Source organism: Hypanus sabinus, chromosome 12 (assembly GCF_030144855.1).
Source record: "Hypanus sabinus isolate sHypSab1 chromosome 12, sHypSab1.hap1, whole genome shotgun sequence".
Taxonomy (NCBI): domain Eukaryota; kingdom Metazoa; phylum Chordata; class Chondrichthyes; order Myliobatiformes; family Dasyatidae; genus Hypanus; species Hypanus sabinus.
Window position 1 is genome coordinate 88,971,585 of NC_082717.1, and position 20,282 is coordinate 88,991,866.

Here is a 20,282-nt window from a genome sequence, read left to right on the forward strand (position 1 = left end):
CCGCTCCATCCCCAAAAGCAGAACTTCCCAGTGACTCAATACTTTAATTCTGACTTCCATTCCTGAACAGACATGGCCTCCTCTTGTGCCACAATGAGGCCACCCTCAGGATGGAGCAGCGGCATCTTATAATCCATCTGGGTAGTCTCCAACCTAAAGGCTTGAATAGCGATTTCTTCTGGTAAAAAAAATTCCCTCTCCCTCTTCTTCTATTTCCGACTCTGACCTCTTACCTCTTCTCAGTTGCCTATCACCTCCCCCTAGTGCCCCTCTTCTTTCCCTTTCTCCTATGGTCCACTCTTTTCTCTTATCAGATTCCTTCCTCTCCAGCCCTTTACCTTTCCCACCAACCTGGCTTCACCTATTACCTTCTATCTATCCTCCCTCCCCTCCTCCCCCCTTTTTATTCTGGTGTCTTCCCCAATCCTTTCCAGTCCTGAGGTAGGGTCTTGGCCCAAAACGTCAACCATCTGTTCATTTCCATGGATGCTGCCTGACCTGCTGAGTTCCTCCAGCCTTTTAAGTGTGCTGCTTTGGATTTGTAGAATCTGCAGAACTTCTTGTACTTATCTTATTGGAGGCTCTATGTTTTGAAAGCAACTTTCTTAAATTGAGGCTCTGTCAATTATAGACAGACACAAAAGATCTCTTGGGAGTATTCATCAATTTTGCCTCCTTCAATATCAAAGGAAGTGAATGCAGACCTGAAAACAGGTCCTTAGGCCTGTTGAATCCACGCCTGCCATCAACCATCATTTAAATTAATGTTTTTGTTAATTTCCACACCTTGCCATCAATTCTCCAAATGAACTGCTCGTCCACACACCAGGGGAAATTTACAGTGGCTAATTATCCCAGCAACCTGCGTGCTTTGGGATGTGGCAGAAAACCGGAGCACCCAAGGGAAAACCCACACCGTCACTGGGACAAAGTGCCAACTCCACACAGACAGCATCCGAGGTCAGGGTTGCACCAGTGCAGCCAGGTGCAGGACTGCGAATCAGCCGGCCGTACCACCCCACGTCAAGTGGCCACCTGTTATGGAGGGGGAGGCACAATGAGATTGCAGTTGCTGGAATAACACAGCAATCAGCTGGAGGAACCCAGAGGGTCAGGCAGCATCCTTGGGGGGAAAGGAATTGCCAGTGTTTCGGGTTAAGGCACTCCATCAGGACCCTGCTTATATTAAGGAGCAGCGAATTTCAGAAAAGATAGATCTGTGGAATAACCTGGATACAACTGTGGCGACCTTTATAAAACCATTTTTAAAGTGGTATACAGAGTGCTTGCTTGTGCTTCCTCACTTACAATATTGAGTGCTAGTTTTTAAAAAATTTCTCCCGTTATGGTTCCATATTAAACACGAGGGGACACAGTTTTAAGGTACTTGGAAGTAGGTACAAGAGGGATGTCAGGGGTAAGTTTTTCCACACATAGTGTGGTGGGTGTGTGGAATGCATTGTTGGCGGCGGTGGTGGAAGCAGATACAATAGGGCCTTTTAAGAGCCTCTTAGCTCAGAAAAAATAGAGGGTTATGTGGTAGGGAAATTCTAGACAGTTTCTAGAGTAGGTTACATTGTGGGCCGAAGGGCCTGTAATGTGCTGTAGATTTTCTGTGTTTTTGTGTTCTAAACTCATGTCCTGGAATTCTGCCACACACAAAAAAAAACATCAGCCACGTCACCTCAGTAAGAACCAGATTCAACAGTTAACTCCTGCAAAATACAGCTCGGCTTCTGCAAGTGTAACTGGAGTCTACACAAAATCAAGCTTTCAAAGAGTATCACAGTAAATCTCAAAGATGGTCCGTTTACAGAGTACCTGTCAGCTGATGACCAAGAAGATGGCTGGCAGGCATTCTGTGATCTTGTTCACCGTTAGTCTGTTTGGTCAAAATAGAAAGTGTAACAGGAGCCATGCTGTATTTATGGGAGGTTTCAAGGAGCAGTTCACTCATTTTGGTTTCATCTTCCAGGCACATTATCAAAGTGTGGACGACTGGCTCATTTGTTTCCGATGCTAACAAGGCTTCTCCATAGAGATACTCGGCTATATGCAAACGGCAAGCTTGCGGAAGATTGTCATTGATGGTAGAAAAGCCTAAAAGTGGAGCCTGGTATGGATACTTATTGCAAGGTGGAAAACGGATTTCAAGTGTGTACAGAATTGAACTGATGTCGCAACGCAAATGACTGTCCTCTTTCCTTTCTTCCTTCCCAAGAGGCTCATGCCTGAACTTGCACCTCGATCCAAAGCAGCATCTACCCTTGAGGTAATGTTGACAAATGCCTTTCACCGCCTTCAATTCCGATTCTTCAGTCTTGCACATTTTCGATTTAATAAGCTTCTGCGACAGAAACTTGAGTGGCAATTCAATGGTCCAAACTCTGTTCTGAATCTTTTCAGAGAATTTGCCTTCGTATATGGAACGGAGAGCAAGAGCCTCTTCTTGTCTCCGCTCCACACACTCTTCTAAGCTGACGTTATCTGATATGGGAGAGACCTCGATCTTATTTCCAAACTTTTCCTTGAAGCACTGGAGTAACAGATTTTCCACAGATAATCCCACATCCCCGTCAAACATTCTGAGCGCTGACATACAATGCTCTGTGTGAAATCCATATCTGAAGCAGAAATAATCTGTTATTTTTGTATAAATTAAAAATTCTCCAACTGAATTCATTGCAATATATAAATCTCTCAACCATGCAATACAAGAAAACCTAAAACTAAGTGCACAATACGACTTAACTTTAAAATCAAGTAAGTAAAACTAGTCATAACATCGACATATTTGCAGTAGATCCAAACTTTGCAGCATTTAATTTTTAATGTGTTTTTGGACAGAATAAAGTGACTGACGAAACAATAGAGTAAAGGTGGCTGGAAAAGTGCAGGATAAACTTTCATGTGGGCCTTCACACCCTTTGAATGGACGTGGTAAATAACAGAGTAAGCTACCATTTCGACACAAAAGGTAAAACTTCTTATTGTACTCTACAATTAGAAATAAACAGGATATGTCCAAAATGAATAAAGTGGACCATATTTTGGGACTTTGGCCAAACTTGGGGCAAGACATTGCCTTTGAGCTGGCCTCAGTCCCAAAGCATTGTGCGGTGCATAATCAATCTACTTTGACATTTCTACCAGGAAGAGAATAACTGTAAGAAAAGCAAGCAAAACAGGATAAGTAACCAAGAATTGGACAGTGATACAGATTTTCATTTTGGAGTCAACGTTAAACAAATGATTTTATATAACCATGTAAATAAAACAGCACAGCACGGGACCTGTGACCCACAATGTTGTGCCAACCTTTTAACCTACTCTAAGATTCATCTAACCTTATTTCCCTCATACACAGCCTTCCATTTTTCTCCCCACCTGAGACTCTATTAAATATCCCTAATATTTCTGCCTCTGCCCCTGGCAGCACGTTCCATGTGCCCACTAATCTGTGTAAAAAAAAACAACTTACCTCTGAGATTTCCCCTACACTTTCCTTCAATCACCTTCTAAGTATATCCCCTCATATTAGCCATTTTCACCCTTGAGGGGGGGTTTGGGAGGACAGTCTGGACTTCCACTCTATCTCTGCCTAAATCATTTTGTACACCTCTCATACTCCTCTTCAAACAGAAAAGCCCTAGCTACTTGACCTAACCTCTTAAGACATGCTCTCTAATCCAGTCAGTATCTTAGTAAATCTTATCTGCAACCTCAGTAAAGTTTCCACATCCTTCCCATGATGAGCTGACAGGAACAGAGCGCAATATTCCAGGCGTGGTCACAAACGCTGGCCTACTTGGGGAATTGAGTTCAAGAGCCACGGGGTAATGCTACAGCCCTATAAAACCCTGGTTTTATGGCTCAGACAGTGGAGAGGCAGGTCCTGATCATTTATGTAGAATCTGAAGCACAAGAACAGGTTATTTGCAGTCCTGACGAAGGATTTTCACCAAAATGTCGACTGTTTACTCTTTTCCACAGATGCTGCCTATGCTGAGTTCCTCCTGCATTTGGAGGTCTGGATTTTAAGCTCAAGTTGATAGTTCATTGTCATCAGAGTGTACATATATACAACCAAGTAAAACAACATTCCTGTGGACCACAGAGCACCCACAAAACATCACATAAAACAGAATATTACTATGAATAACTTTTTAAAAAAATCAAAAATGCATGTAGTTCACAGCACAGATAAGCAGTTAACAGTACAGAGCTCAATGACCCAGTGACAAAACCTTGGTGATGACAGGGTATTCATTAGTCTCACAGCCTGAGAGAAGAAGCTGTTACCCAGTCTGGCAGTACTCCTGTACCTCCTTCCTGATGGGAGTGGGTCAGAGGTTGTGGGATTGGTGGTAGGGATCCTCAACAATGCTTCTGGCCCTATGTCTACAACGCTCCCGGTGATGATCACAAGTAGGTGAGAGGGAGACCCTGGTGATCCTCTCGGTACTTTTTACTATCCTCAGTAGGGTCTTGTGGTCCGATGCCTTGCAGCTTTTGTGCCACAAAGTGGCACAGCCAGGCAGGGCACTGTCATAGGTGTTCCTGTAGAAAGTTGTTGGAATGGGGGCAGGGAGCTTTACACACTTCAATCTTCTCAGTAAGTGCAGACACCACTGTGCCTTCTCGACTAATGAGGTGGTGGTGTGGGTCCAGGTTAGAATGTCAGTTATGTGCACACCAAGGAACTTCGTGCTCTTCACTCCTTCTGCAGCAGAGCCATGGATGTACAATGGAGAGTGGTCGACCCACACCTTCTTGAAGTCCACACTCACCTCTTTAGTCTTGTCCGCGTTGAGACTCAAGTTGTTGTTCTCGCACCAGTTGACAAGCCTCTTCTCCTCCTCTCTGTGTGCCGACTCACTGTTGATGAGGCCAACACTGTAGTGTCGTCAGTGAACTTGATGATGAGGTTTGAGCTGGACCTGGCTGTCTGGTCGTGAGTCAACAGCGTGAACAGCAGCGGACTGAGCACTCGGCCCTTGGGGCACTAGTGCTCAGTGCAATGGAGCTGGAGATATCGCTGCCAACTCGGCCTGACAGGGGTCTCTCCGTCAGGAAGTACAAGATCCGGTTATGGAGAGGGGAGTTTAGTCCCTATGAGGACAGTTTACCCACCAGCCTGAGAAATGATTGCATTAAAACCCCGAGCTGGAGTTGAAGAACAAGATCCTGGTGTATTTTCTAGGTGGGACAGGACAGAGTGGCATCCTCAATGGGATTGGTCTATGCAAGAGGTGAACTGGAAAGAGGCCAATGTAGCTGGAAGGTGGGATTTCATATGATCCATTACCAGCTGCTCAAACACTTCATGATTGTTTTTTTTTTAAAACTTTTTTTATTGCGTTTTTAAGTGATTACAGAGTAAAGTATGGAAAAAAAAAGTATATAACCCTTCCCCACCCCCCTAACTTCCCTATAGAAAAAAAAGAGAAAGAAAGAAAAAAAAAGAAAGAGTGCCTGGTTGTTGGAAGATCTCCACATGCTCCATGGAGTTCGTAATAACTTTAGTATGTATATTTCTTTCTTTCCCTAAGTAACCAATTGTTTCATCTTCAGAGCACCTATATATTTAATCCTGTCTTTTGTAAATAAGGGCACCAAATTTTCAGAAATGTTTCATATTTATCTCTGAAATTATAAGTAATTTTTTCTAATGGAATACAACCATAGATTTCTTTCTTCCAACTATCTACACTTAAATATGTATCCGATTTCCCACTTCATGGTTGTTGAAGTCAGTGCCACTGGGCAGTAATCATTTAGGCCGGTCACCATCACTCTCTTGTGCACCAGAATGATGATGGCGGCCTTTGACGTCTACAAGGACAATGGACTATTTCAAAGAGATATTAAAAAAGTCTCGTTATCTGGGCGGTACCTTCTCTCAGCACATGTTGTCCAGCACCACAGTTTAGTGTGTGGGTTTACCCTGGTTAAGATCATCCTCACCTCAGCTGTGACCAGACAGGGTACCTGCTCCTCAAGAGAGGGGCCTTCTCTCAATGTCACATCACTCATTGCGTTATATTGTGCATAGAAGGTATTCTGCCAATCAGGAACGGCGGCATCACTGTCGCTGACGCATGGGATGGACTGGTAATCAGTTATGGTTTGTACACCCTGCCACATGCGCCGTGTCCCTGGTGTCACAAAGGTGTCTGGATTTACTGTGCATGTTCATGCTTTGCCTTCCTGATGGCACGGGAGAACACGCCTCTTGCTGACCTCAGAGTCGTCCTGTCCCCCGATCTGAAGGCAGCGTCCCAATCCCTGAACACTGGATGGACCTCTGCAGTCAGCCATGGTTTGCCCTGACAGTGTAGTGTTTAATCACGGTAATATCCTCAATGCACTTTCCCACATAGCCAGTCACCGATCCCACTTGTTCATCAGTGTTGACGTAGTGATCGCAGGCAACTGCTTCCCTCAATATGCTCCAGCCTGTGCTTTCAAAGCAGTCCTGCTGTGCTGAGGTGGCATCTCCCTGTAAAGCTGGTTTGACTCATTTAACCAGTGGTTTGTATGCAGGGTTCAACAAAGTGGATATGTGGTCTGGACCAGGTCTAATATATTCTCTCCTCTGGATCTAAAATTAATATGCTGGTACTGTAGAACTTTGGCAGGACTGTTTTTAAATTGATGTCACCAGCAACAATGAAGAAACTCTCAAGGTGAGTGGTTTTGAGGTCACAGACAGCACCAGCATGGAGGTTGGGGGAGGGAATGTGAAAAACAATGGCAGTAAACACCCTTGGTGAGCAGAAAGCCTGCATTTCACAACTAAAAACTCTATCTACAGTGATCAGTGGCGTCCACACACTAGTTTATATTTAAGTAGACACAAAGACCTCTTCCATGGGTATTGCTAGAGATCATGGTATTTCTATCTGCCCGAAAGATTAGGCCTTCTAGCTGGATGGCTGAGCCTGGTGTCCTGAAGCCATGTTTCTGTCAAGACAAGTATGCAGCAGTCCCTTGTCTCCCATTGGTTCAGGTGCAGACGCAAGTAATCCAGCTTATTTTCTAGCCATTAAGACATCAGTGAGAAGAAATGACAGAACTGTGGGCCTGCAGGAATCCGCTTTCTCTTGCTCAAAGACCTGCATGCTTACCGCACTTCTGCATTCTTCCGGACTGCTTCCCCATGTAGCTGTAGCAGACTGCAGCACGCGGCACGAGGGCCCACTCCATGCGTGAGTCCTTAACTGTACAGCACCTTTGTTATCCCACTTGCTAGCGAGGTAGATGTGCGGATTTCAGTGTTCTTTATGATCAGGAGCATTTCCTGATTAGAGCCGAAGTGGCCACTGTGACCATCCGCACCGCCATTTTGAACGTAACAATTTCCTGCATCAGCAGAACCCCGTGTCTTTACTAATTGCACCAACGTGTCTATTCTTGTGTCCACGAGCCCCTACTATTCATTTCAATCATTCTTTCCCTCCTTTTTCCCTTGAACTTGCTTAGCTTCCATCAAGTACATTTAGGCTACTCCACTAACAGCTAAATAACAACCAAGTTTCACATTCACATTCCTAAACGAGAGTGTTAAGTGCAGCGGTCCAAAATCTCATACAAGATCTATTTGAACAAACCTAGTCAGCTTCCAAACTGCAAACAGAGAAACCTCGGGCTGTTTCAACTCTGTCTGTTGCTCAGCAGGAAGACACACTGGCGAAGAGCTTTCAGCTACAGCCAAACCCTCTTCCTTCGTTGACCAGTATTGATCATCGTATCTGTGATCCAGGTGATCCAATTCTTCCTTCGTATCATAGTCCTCTTCAGATTTCTCGTTTCTGCAAAATAAAAGTGAAGGAGGAAAGCAGAGCATTAAACTGAACAGGACTTCAAATACCAGCGAGAGGAATTTGGTTTTGTCAATAGACAACAGGCAGTAGGTGCAGGAGTAGGCCATTCGGCCCTTCTAGCCAGCACCGCCATTCACTGTGATTATGGTTGATCGTACACAATCAGTACCCTGTTCCTGCCCTCTCCCCATATTCCTTGATCCCACTATCTATAAGAGCTCTATCTAAATCTCTCTTGAATGCATCCGGAGACTTGGCCTTCACTGCCTTCTGGGGCAGAGCATTCCACATATCCACCACTCTCTGGGTGAAAAAGTTTTTCCGCATCTCTGTTTTAAATGGCCTACTCCTTATTCTTAAACTGTGGCCTCTAGTTCTGGACTCATGCATCAGTGGGAACATGCTTCCTGCCTCCAGAGTGTTCAATCCCTTAATAATCTTATATGCCTCAATCAGATCCCCTCTCATCCTTCTAAATTCCAGTGTATACAAGCCCAGTCGCTCCAATCTTTCAACATATGACAGTCCTGCCATTCCAGGAATTAACCTTGTGAACCTATGCTGCACTCCCTCAATAGCAAGAATGTCCTTCCTCAAATTTGGAGACCAAAACTGCACACAATACTAAAGGTGGGGTCTCACCAGGGCCCTGTACAGCTGCAGAAGGACCTCTTTACTCCTATACTCAATTCCTCTTGTTATAAAGGCCAGCATGCCATTAGCTTTCTTCACTGCCTGCTGTACCTGCATGCTTGCTTTCATTGACTGATGTACAAGAACACCTAGATCTCGTTGCACTTCCCCTTTTCCTAACTTGACTCCATTTAGATAGTAATCTGCCTTCCTGTTCTTGCCACCAAAGTGGATAACCTCACATTTATCCACATTAAACTGCATCTGCCATACATTTGCCCACTCACCCAACCTGTCCAAGTCACCTTGCATTCTCATAACATCCTCCTGACATTTCACACTGCCACCCAGCTTTGTGTCATCGGCAAATTTGCTAATGTTACTTTTAATCCCTTCATCTAAAACATTAATGTATTTGTAAACAGCTGCGGTCCCAGCACCGAGCCTTGTGGTACCCCACTGGTCACAGCCTGCCATTCCGAAAGGGACCTGTTAATCGCTACTCTTTGTTTCCTGTCAGCCAGCCAATTTTCAATCCATGTCAGTACTCTGCCCCCAATACCATGTGCCCTAATTTTGCCCACTAATCTCCTATGTGGGACTTTATCAAAAGCTTTCTGGAAGTCCAGGTCACTACATCCACTGGCTCTCCCTTGTCCATTTTCATAGTTACATCCTCAAAAAACTCCAGAAGATTAGTCAAGCATGATTTTCCCTTCATAAATCCATGCTGACTCGGACTGATCCTTCTACTGCTATCCAAATGTGTCATAATTTCCTCTTTTATAATTGACTCCAGCATCTTTCCCACCACTGACGTCAGGCTAACCTGTCTATAATTCCCCGTTTTCTCTCTCCCTCCTTTCTTGAAAAGTGGGACAACATTAGCCACCCTCCAATCAACAGGAACTGTTTCTGAATCTATAGATAATTGGAAATTACCAATGCGTGCACGATTTCTAGAGCCACCTCTTTAAGTACCCTGGAATGCAGACCATCTGGTCCCGGGGACTTATCAGCCTTCAGACTCAACAGTCTATCCAACACCGTTTCTTGCTTAATATAAATTTCCTTCAGTTCATTCTTTACCCTAGTTCCTTTGGCCACTATTACATCTGGGAGATTGTTTGTGTCTTCCCTAGTGAAGACAGATCCAAAGTACCTGTTCAACTCATCTGCCATTTCCTTGTTCCCCATAATAAATTCACCCGTTTCTGTCTTCAATGGCCCAATTTTGGTCTTAACTATTTTTTTGCTATTCACATACCTAAAGAAGCTTTTACTATCCTCCTTTATGATCTTGGCTAGTTTATCTTTGTACCTCATTTTTTCTTGGCGTATTGCCTTTTTTGTTATTTTCTGTTGCTCTTTAAAAGCTTCCCAGTCCTCCGGTTTCCCGCTCATCTTTGTTATGTTATACTTCTCTTTTATTTTTATACTGCCCTTTACTTCCCTCATCAGCCACGGCCGTCCCTTACTTCCCTTAGGATCTTTCTCCCTCTTTGGAATGAACCGATCCTGCACCTTCTGCATTATTCCCAGAAATACCTGCCATTGTTGTTCCATTGTCTTCCTTGCTAGGGTATTGTTCCACTGAACTTTGGCCAGCTCCATAGTTCCCTTTGTTCAACTGTAATACTGACACATCCGACTTTCCCTTCTCCTTCTCAAATTGTAGGTTAAAACATATCATATTATGGTCACTACCTCCTAATGGCTCCTTTACCTCGAGGTCCCTGATCAAATCCGGTTCATTGCACAACACTAAACCTAGAATTGCCTTCTCCTTGGTAGGCTCCAGTACAAACTGTTCTAAGAATCCATCTCGGAGGCACTCCACAAACTCCCTTTCTTGGGGTCCAGTACCATTCTGATTCTCCCAGTCTACCTGCATGTTGAAATCCCCCATTACAACTGTATCATTACCTTTGCGACATGCCAATTTTAACTCTTCATTCAACTTACACCCTACATCCAGACTGCTGTTTGGGGGCCTGTAGATAACTCCCATTAGGGTCTTTCTACCCTTAGAATTTCTCAGTTCTATCCATACTGACTCTACATCCCCTGTTTCTACGTTCCCCCTCGCAAGGGACTGAATATCATTCCTCACCAACAGAGCCACCCCATCCCCTCTGCCTGTCAGTCTGTCCTTTCAATAAGATGTATATCTTTGAATCTTCACTTCCCAGGCCCTGTCTGCTTGAAGCCATGTCTCTGTTATTCCCACAACATCGTACTTGCCAATTTCCAACTGAGCCTCAAGCTCATCTACTTTATTCTTTATACTTCATGCATTCATATATAATACTTTTAATTTGTTACTCCCCTCTCCTTTCATATCAATTCCTATTTCACTTGGCCATACTGTATGATCTCTTCTTGAGCTTTCTACTCCATTGATTCTGTTGTCCTTTTTAACTTTTCTTATTTTCACTTTCCCTTTAACTCCATCCTTATATTTCCAGTTCATCCCCTCTCCCCCACTACTTAGTTTAAACACATCCGTGTTGCAGTGGCAAACCTGTCTGCCAGAATGCTGGTTCCCCACCTATTAAGGTGCAACCCGTCCCTTTTGTACAATTCATCCCTACCCCAAAACAGATCCCAGTGGTCCAAGAATGTAAATCCTTGCTTCCTGCACCAGTTCCTCAGCCACACATTCAGATCCATTATCTCCCTGTTCCTGCCCTCTCCAGCACGAGGAACTGGAAGCAAACCAGAGATAACCACCCTGGAAGTCCTGCTTTTCAGCCTTCTTCCGAGTTCTCTGAAGTCCCGCTGCAGAATGTCCTTCCTCTTCTTCCCGATGTCATTTGTGCCAACATGTACTACCACTTCCCACTGTTCACCTTCACCCTTGAGGATTCCCTGCAATCGGTCTGTGATGTCCTGGATCCTGGCTCCAGGGAGGCAACACACCATCCTTAAATCTCACCTGTTGCCGTAGAAACCCCTTTCCGTACCTCTTACTATGGAGTCCCCTACTACCACGGCTCTTCCTGATGTCTGACTCCTCGGCTCTGCTTCTGCACAATTTTCGGCTCGCAGACCTGTCCGCCTCTCAGACTGGTAGTATCTTCTATCCTGACAACTTCCAAGAGGGTGAACCTGTTTACGAGAGGCACATCCCCTGGGGTCTCCTGTACTTCAGGCACCCTTTCCTTCCTCATCGTCGCCCCCTTTCTCTCTTCCGGTATCCTCAGTGTAACAACCTCACTATAGGTCCTGTCCAGAAAACTCTCGTTTTCGCAGATAAACCTGAGGTCATCCAGTTCTTTCTTCAGTGCTGCAACATGCTCCTTCAGAAGCTTAATCTGGACACACTTTCTACAGCTGTAGCAGCCGGGGGCACCATCAGTGTCCCTGACCTCCCACATCATGCACGTAGCACACTGAATAAGCTCAGTGGTCATGTCTTCACCCTCTCCAATTGTGACTGGCATAGTCTTCTCCCTCAGCCTCCTCACCGAAGACTCTCAAGCCAAAGACTAGCACTTTTCACACCAGGCACTTCCCTCAACAAAATGCAGTCACTGGCCAAATTTTGTAAGAAAGAAATCAAGATTAACCTTGTTTGTCGTAACTACACCAAAACATAACAGTAAAATGCCTCGTTGTGTCAAATCAAATCAGCAAGTTTTGTCAAATCACAAACAAGAGAAAACCTGCAGATGCTGGAAATCCAAGCAACACACACAAACTGCTGGAGGAACTCAGCAGGCCAGGCAGCATCTATGGAAAAGAGTACAGCCAACGTTTCAGGCCGAAACCCTTTGGCAAGACCCAGAATGTCGCTAGCACTCTTTTCCATAGATGCTGCCTGGGCTGCTGAGTTCCTCCAGCAGTTTGTGTGTGTTGCTCAGCAAGTTTTGTGATGAGGGCGGCCTGCAAGTGTCACCATGCTTCCAGCGCCAATCCTGCATGCCCACAACTTACCTAATCATATTGACTTTTGAATGTGGGAGAAAACCAGAGCAACTGGTCACGGGGAGAAGATATAAACTCCTCACAGGCAGCAGTGGAAATTGAACCCTGATTAGTAATCACTGTTTCTGTAAAGCGATGCACTAGCCTCTATGTTACCAATGTGTATGGATGTGTTTACAGAATCACATCAAAGTTACAATATTGTAAAAGGACAATCAGCCCAATTTGTCTTATCTAAGCCCGTAGTTTTGCTCTCAACATGAGCATCTTTTTTCTTTACTTCATCCAACCCACCTATTACACATTTCTGGACACAGAAGAGATTGTCCTGACGTAGATCTCAACCCAAAAGCCAATTATACCTTTGATCTAAATGTTTTTTATACTACATTTCAAAAGGCAAGGAAGTTACAGACACACAAGTGCAACCATATTCTCCTACATGATTCTCTGCAGGCAACTTTTGGTTTAGATGCTGTTAGAACAGGAATACTAAGACAGATTTTTCTAAGTCACTTAAATTTAGCCCAGTTTCTGAAACTTTCACAGTGTATTAAGGAAGGGGGATGCTCATTTGCCATCTGTCACCCATGGAGAACGTTTCAGTACCATATTGGCTACCTGTGACACAATGCTCAATTTTCCTTTATTCAAAAGGATCAATGAAAAATTATCCACAGAAGCTTAATCTTAAATGTACCATGCAAGATGCCTGTTGGAAACATAGAAAACCTACAGCACAATACAGGCCCTTCGGCCCACAAAGCTGCGCTGAACATGTCCTTAGCTTAGAAATTACCTGGGGTTACCCAAAGCCCTCTATTTTTCTAAGATCCATGTGTCTATCCAGGAGTCTCTTAAAAGACTCTATTCCAATTTCCCTCGGGATCAATAAAGTACGTCTGTCTGTCTCGATGCGTCAACGTTCTAGTGAAAAACATCGGGCTTCTTTATTTCTGTTACATAAAACTCCATTGCTCCAGCACTCTCAGGATTTTGGTGATACTGACTCAGCAGATTTTCCAGATTACAGGACATTATTATCAATTCTCCAACATGTTAAATTTTCTTTTTATGTGGCAGAATAGAATGATAATCTTTCCAGTGAACTTGGTAAACATAAAGATGAGCAATGGAACCAGTGAGTTGAAAGAGAATGTGGGAAGTGGGGCTCTTGTGACTTGGAGGATTGAAGCAGAGACAATACTCGTGGAACCAGATAGAAAATAACATAGAGCAGTACAGTATAAGACGTTAGGCTGAGCCATCCCAAATTTCCCATAGTCAGGCAGTAGATGATTACCAGCTCCGCTATGGACGGTCCCAAGCTTGTGTGTGAAACATAGAAAATAGGTGCAGGAGTAGGCCATTCGGCCCTTTGAGCCTGCACTGCCATTCAGTATGATCATGGCTGATCATCCAACTCAGAACTCTGTACCTGCTTTCTCTCCATACCCCCGATCCCTTTAGCCGCAAGGGCCATATCTAACTTCCTCTTAAATATAGCCAATGAACCAGCCTCAACTGTTTCCTGTGGCAGAGAATTCCACAGATTCACCATTCTCTGTGTGAAAAAGTTCTTCCTCATCTCGGTCCTAAAAGGCTTCCCCTTTATCGTTAAACTGTGACCCCTCGTTCTGGACTTCCTCAACATTGGAAACAATCTTCCTGCATCTAGCCTGTCCAATCCCTTTAGAATTTTATACGTTTCAATAAGATCCCCACTCAATCTTCTAAATTCCAGTGAGTATAAGCCTAGTCGATCCAGTCTTTCTTCATATGAAAGTCCTGTCATCCCGGGAATCAATCTGGTGAACCGTCTTTGTACTCCCTCTATGGCAAGAATGTCTTTCCACAGATTAGGGGACCAAAACTGCACACTATACTCTAGGTGCGGTCTCACCAAGGCCTTGTACAACTGCAGTAGAACCTTCTTGCTCCTGTACTCAAATCCTTTTGCTATGAATGCCAACATACCATTTGCCTTTTTCACCACCTGCTGTACCTGCTTGCCCACCTTCAATGACTGGTGTACAATGACACCCAGGTCTCGTTGCACCTCCCCTCTTCCTAATCGGCCACCATTCAGGTAATAATCTGTTTTCCTGTTCTTGCAACCAAAGTGGATAACCTCACATTTATCCACATGAAATTGCATCTGCCATGAATTTGCCCACTCACCAAACCTATCCAAACCATCCTGCATCCTCTTAGCATCCTCCTCACAGCTAACACCGCCGCCCAGCTTCATGTCATCCGCAAACCTGGAGATGCTGCATTTAATTCCCTCGTCTAAATCATTAACATATATTGTAAACAACAGAGGTCCCAGCACTGAGCCTTGCGGTACCCCATTAGTCACTGCCTGCCATTCTGAAAAGGTCCCGTTTACTCCCACTCTTTGCTTCCTGTCTGCCAACCAATTCTCTATCCACATCAATACCATACCCCTAATACCGTGTGCTTTAAGTTTGCACACTAATCTCCTGTGTGGGACCTTGTCAAAAGCCTTTTGAAAATCTAAATATACCATATCCACTGGCTCTCCCCTATCCACTCTACTAGTTACATCTTCAAAAAATTCTGTAAGATTCGTCAGACATGATTTTCCTTTCACAAATCCATGCTGACTTTGTCCGATGATTTCACCTCTTTCCAAATGTGCTGTTACCATATCTTTGATAACTGACTCTAGCATTTTCCCCACCACCGATGTCAGACTAACCAGTCTATAATTCCCCGGTTATTCTCTCCCTCCTTTTTTAAAAAGTGGGGTTACATTAGCCACCCTCCAATCCTCAGGAACTAATCCAGAATCTAAGGAGTTTTGAAAGATGCATTATCACTAATGCATCCATTATTTCTTGGGCTACTTCCTTAAGCACTATGGGATGCAGACCATCTGGCCCTGGGGATTTATCTGCCTTTAATCCCTTTAATTTACCTAACACCACTTCCCTACTAACATGTATTCCCCTCAGTTCCTCCATCTCACTAGATCCTCGGTCCCCTACTATTTGCAGAAGATTACTTATGTCCTCCTTAGTGAAGACAGAACCAAAGTACTTGTTCAATTGTCTGCCATGTCCTTGTTCCCTATGATCAATTCACCAGTTTCTGACTGTAAGGGACCTACATTTGTCTTGACCAATCTTTTTCTTTTCACTTATCTATACAAGCTTTTACAGTCAGTTTTTATGTTCCCTGCCAGCTTTCTCTCATAATCTTTGTTCCCCTTCCTAATTAAGCCTTTTGTCCTCCTCTGCTGGACTCTGAATTTCTCCCAGTCCTCAGGTGTGCCACTTTTTCTGGCTAATTTATATGTTTCTTCTTTGGACTTGATACAATCCCTAACTTCCCTTGTCAGCCACGGGTGCACTACTTTCCCTGGTTTATTCTTTTGCCAAACTGGAATGAACAATTGTTGTAGTTCATCCATGCGATCTTTAAATGCTTGCCATTGCATATCAACCGTCAACCCTTTAAGTATCATTTGCCAGTCTATCTTAGCTAATTCACGTCTCATACCTTCAGAGTTACCCTTCTTTAAGTTCAGAAGCTTTGTTCCGAAATTAACTATGTCACTCTCCATCTTAATGAAGAATTCCACCATATTATGGTCACTCTTACCCAAGGGGCCTCGCATGACAAGATTGCTAACTAACCCTTCCTCATTGCTCAATACCCAATCTAGAATGGCCTGCTCTCTAGTTGGTTCCTCTAGTTGTCTGCCTGGCATCAGTGGTCGCATTATTGGGACTTGTGATGTGCACCAGCTGCACATACAACCATCCACCATCTGCTCTCATGGCTTCACGTAACCCTGATCGGGGGGTGGCGGGCTAAAAGGAGGAGGGTAGGGAATGGGGCTAGCAACCCCATTCTGTAAAAAGAAACAGTGCTATATAGATGCCAACAGAAAGTCAAAAGACTTATCCCTGGGAAAGGAAGGATCTTCAAAGATGGGCTACACCTGGGGCCAAGGTGAAAGACTGGCCCAGGACAGAAGACTCCGGTGAGCTGCTGTTGACAGCCTATGGCTTAAATAAGTAATAGTGGATAAGTGGAGTTTTACTGTACACAACGTGTAACTTGACATACACTTTTCCTTTGGTGTACACTTTTAAGCTGATTTTGTTCACAAGTTTTAACCTCACAAATTCAGCAGCTGTTGTGCTCTTCTCCCTGCCTCATGAAGTAGGAGGTAAGCAGTTATTCAAAGGAGGTAATAAGTAGGAGGTATTCGAAGTTCAAAGTAAATTGAAGTACATACATGCAACCATATTAAACCTTGAGATTCATTGTCTTGCAAGGATTTACAATAGAACAGAGAAATATAATCAATTAAAAACTACACACGAATCAATTAACTTGACTATTCAATGAAACTTCAGTTCAGCTGATGCTTTTACACCAGAGCCTCTAGATTATTCTATTTTGGGAATGACATTATCCTTTTCCAGGCAAGGCTTGTCAATGCTGTTGAATGGGACCTTTCTATTAAAGACTGCGATGAGATTAACCAAATTTAACACAGAATGGCATACCTCCATAATCTGAGCTGGATACAAATCACAATAACTGTGTTTAAACAAGCCGAAACCTAACCCACAACCTCAGCCCACATTATGAGAACATTACAGGAAAACTAAAATGAATGAAATTTTATATTCATTCAGAATCAGTGACATATGTTGCGGAATTAATTGTTTTATGGCAGCAATACAAAAAAGGACAGAAGGACAAAATATACAGAGAGCTTACTCATCGGCAGCCTCCTTTTCTTGAACCTGTAGTTCTTGGAGAAGCTGCTTAACTTTCTTTTGGTTTTCAGCAGTCATGTTTATTGTCTGCAAAGGTAAGCGAGGCTGGGATTTGGCTTTCAACATGTTTTCTCTTTGGCTATCCTGTTTTGACCTGCAGGAAAAAAAAAGATACAAGAATTGCTGAAATGCAGCATATATAACTTCCCTTTGGAGGCATCAGTTCAAAATCTATATAGGAGTGAATTGTTTTCAAAAACAAACATGTACATGCAAATCTGAAAGGGTGCTTAGGGTAACACTGCTTGAGAAAGATAACAGTCCCTAATTGCAATAGGTTATAATAATGCATCAATTCCATTTTTGCTATATATTACAGTGCCCAAGAATGGCAGAGAGGAGGGTAGATGTTGTGTAAGAGAAAGTGCTCCACAACATTAGCACAGAAAGTGCAAAATGAATGCCTATTTTATTAAGAGCTCAAGCTTATTTTCCTCAAAGGAAATGGAATGAAAATCAAGGCACCAGGAATCCATTGCAATGGAGGTGGAGACCATTCTCTAATCCAAGGCTATCTGTTCAGTCAATGGACAGGAAAGTATTTCCAAATCAAGATTACATCTGATGCACATGACAAGGCACTAAAAATGCTACCCGTAAGCACAAGAGATTCTGCAGGTGAAGAGTTTGGATCCGAAACATCGACTCCATAGATGCTGCCTGGCCAGCTGAGCTCCACCAGCACTTTGTGTGAGAAATGCTACCTGTCTATCTTGAACAATGCAGCATTTCATTCCCATCTAGCTCTAGTCATACAAAAAACACTTACTAAAAACAATACTATAGTGACTATACTTCTAAAAATTACTTCATTTAAGGAAGTTTTATCCCTAAAGAACTATTTCACAACAACTTGCACTTTATGTCAACCTGTCAATCTTCAGGCCGTGCCACTCAGGGACTTGTGCTGATTTTACTTTGTGACTGAGTTCTGAGAGGCGGGACTGCGCAGGCGCGTGAAGGAGGCCTGGGAAGGCGGGAAGATATAGAAAGGAGGAGACTGAGTGAGGTAGTTCTCTTTTGGAAGAGGACAGCGAGGCTTTGAGAGGAAGTGCGGCGGCGGCCATTTTCAAATTGTCCAATTGCGTCTCAGATCGGAGTTCTGAGAGGCGGGACTGCGCAGGCATGTGAAGGAGGCCTGGGAAGGAGGGAAGATATAAAAAGAACGCAGCCTTAAGAAGCGGGCAGCTTCATTGCGGGCAGCGGAGTGCGCCGGGAGCAGAGTGTAGGGCTTGGGCTCAGGGGGCTTAGGCGGAAGAGGGCACAGTAGGCTTATCTTTTAGTTCTTGTTGTTTTCAGTTATTCGGGAAGTATGAGTGTGAGGGCAGCTTGATGTTCTCGGTGTCGGATGTGGGAGATCCTGGAGTCTCCGAGCCTCCCGGACGTCCACATCTGCACCAGGTGTGCCGAACTGCAGCTCCTGAAGGACCGAGTTAGGGAACTGGAGCTGCAGCTCGATGACCTTCGCCTGGTCAGGGAGAGTGAGGAGGTGATAGAGAGGAGTTACAGGCAGGTGGTCACTCCGGGGCCACAGGAGGCAGATATGTGGGTCACGGTCAGGAAGGGGAAGAGGCAGGTACTAGAGAGTACCCCAGCGGCTGTACCCCTTGACAATAAGTACTCATGTTTGAGTACTGCTTGGGGGGGGACAGCCTTCCTGGAGGAAGTGACAGTGGCCAGGTCTCCGGCACAGAGGACGGCCCTGAAGCTCAGAAGGGCAGGGATAGAAGAAAGAGGACCATAGTAATAGGGGACTCGATAGTCAGGGGTTCAGACAGGCGGTTCTGTGGAGGTGATCGGGAGTCCTGGATGGTAATTTGCCTCCCTGGTGCCAGGGTTCGGGACGTTTCTGATCGCGTCCAAGATATCCTGAAGTGGGAGGGTGAGGAGCCAGAGGTCGTGGTACATGTAGGTACCAATGACATAGGTAGGAAAGGGGAAGAGGTCCTGAAACGAGAGTATAGGGAGTTAGGAAGGCAGTTAAGAAGAAGGACCGCAAAGGTAGTAATCTCGGGATTACTGCCTGTGCCACGCGACAGTGAGAGTAGAAATGGAATTAGGTGGAGGATGAATGCGTGGCTGTGGGATTGGAACAGGGGGCAGGGATTCAAGTTTCTGGATCATTGGGACCTCTTCTGGGGCAGGCGTGACCTGTTCAAGAAGGACGGGTTACACTTGAATCCTGGGGGGACCAATATCCTAGCGGGGAGGTTTGCTAGGGCTACAGGGCAGACTTTAAACTAGTAAAATGGGGGGGGGGGCAGGAATCGATTTGAGGAAACTATGGGAGAGGAGGTTAGTTCACCAGTAGAGCAAGTAAAGAGACAGTGTGCGAGAGAGGAAAGGCAGGTAATGGAGAAGGGATGCGCTCAGCCCGAAGATGTAGGGGAGAAGAAAGAAAAGGATAATAAATTTGAATGCATTGTTAAGGATGAAAAGAGACGAGGAGGTGGAGAGTATCTTAAATGTATCTATTTTAATGCTAGGAGCATTGTAAGAAAGGTGGATGAGCTTAAAGCGTGGATTGATACCTGGAATTATGATGTTGTAGCTATTAGTGAAACATGGTTGCAGGAAGGGTGTGATTGGCAACTAAATATTCCTGGATTTAGTTGCTTCAGGTGTGATAGAGTAGGAGGGGCCAGAGGAGGAGGTGTTGCATTGCTTGTCCGAGAAAATCTTACGGCGGTGCTTTGGAAGGATAGATTAGAGAGCTCCTCTAGGGAGGCTATTTGGGTGGAGTTGAGGAATGGGAAAGGTGTAGTAACACTGATAGGAGTGTATTATAGGCCACCTAATGGGGAGCGTGAGTTGGAAGAGCAAATGTGTAAGGAGATAGCAGATATTTGTAGTAAACACAAGGTGGTGATTGTGGGAGATATTAATTTTCCACACGTAGACTGGGAAGCTCATTCTGTAAAAGGGCTGGATGGTTTAGAGTTTGTGAAATGTGTGCAGGATAGTTTTTTGCAACAATACATAGAAGTACCGACTAGAGATGGGGCAGTGTTGGATCTCCTGTTAGGGAATGCGATAGGTCAACTGACAGATGTATGTGTTGGGGAGCACT

General features: G+C 44.4%; 1 protein-coding gene across 3 annotated transcripts in view; it reads right to left on the reverse strand.

The window, feature by feature from the left end:
* The window catches only part of dhx57 (DEAH (Asp-Glu-Ala-Asp/His) box polypeptide 57), a 95,521-nt gene that overhangs the window by 68,040 nt on the left and 7,199 nt on the right, over positions 1-20,282 (reverse strand). For all 3 annotated transcript variants that reach the window (XM_059986395.1, XM_059986394.1, XM_059986396.1), the window contains 3 exons: positions 17,154-17,306; positions 7,614-7,814; positions 1,822-2,624 (listed from right to left, as the gene is read on the reverse strand). In XM_059986395.1, coding sequence (XP_059842378.1) covers positions 1,822-2,624; positions 7,614-7,814; positions 17,154-17,306 — 1,157 coding nt within the window. The remainder of the gene's footprint in view (positions 1-1,821; positions 2,625-7,613; positions 7,815-17,153; positions 17,307-20,282) is intronic.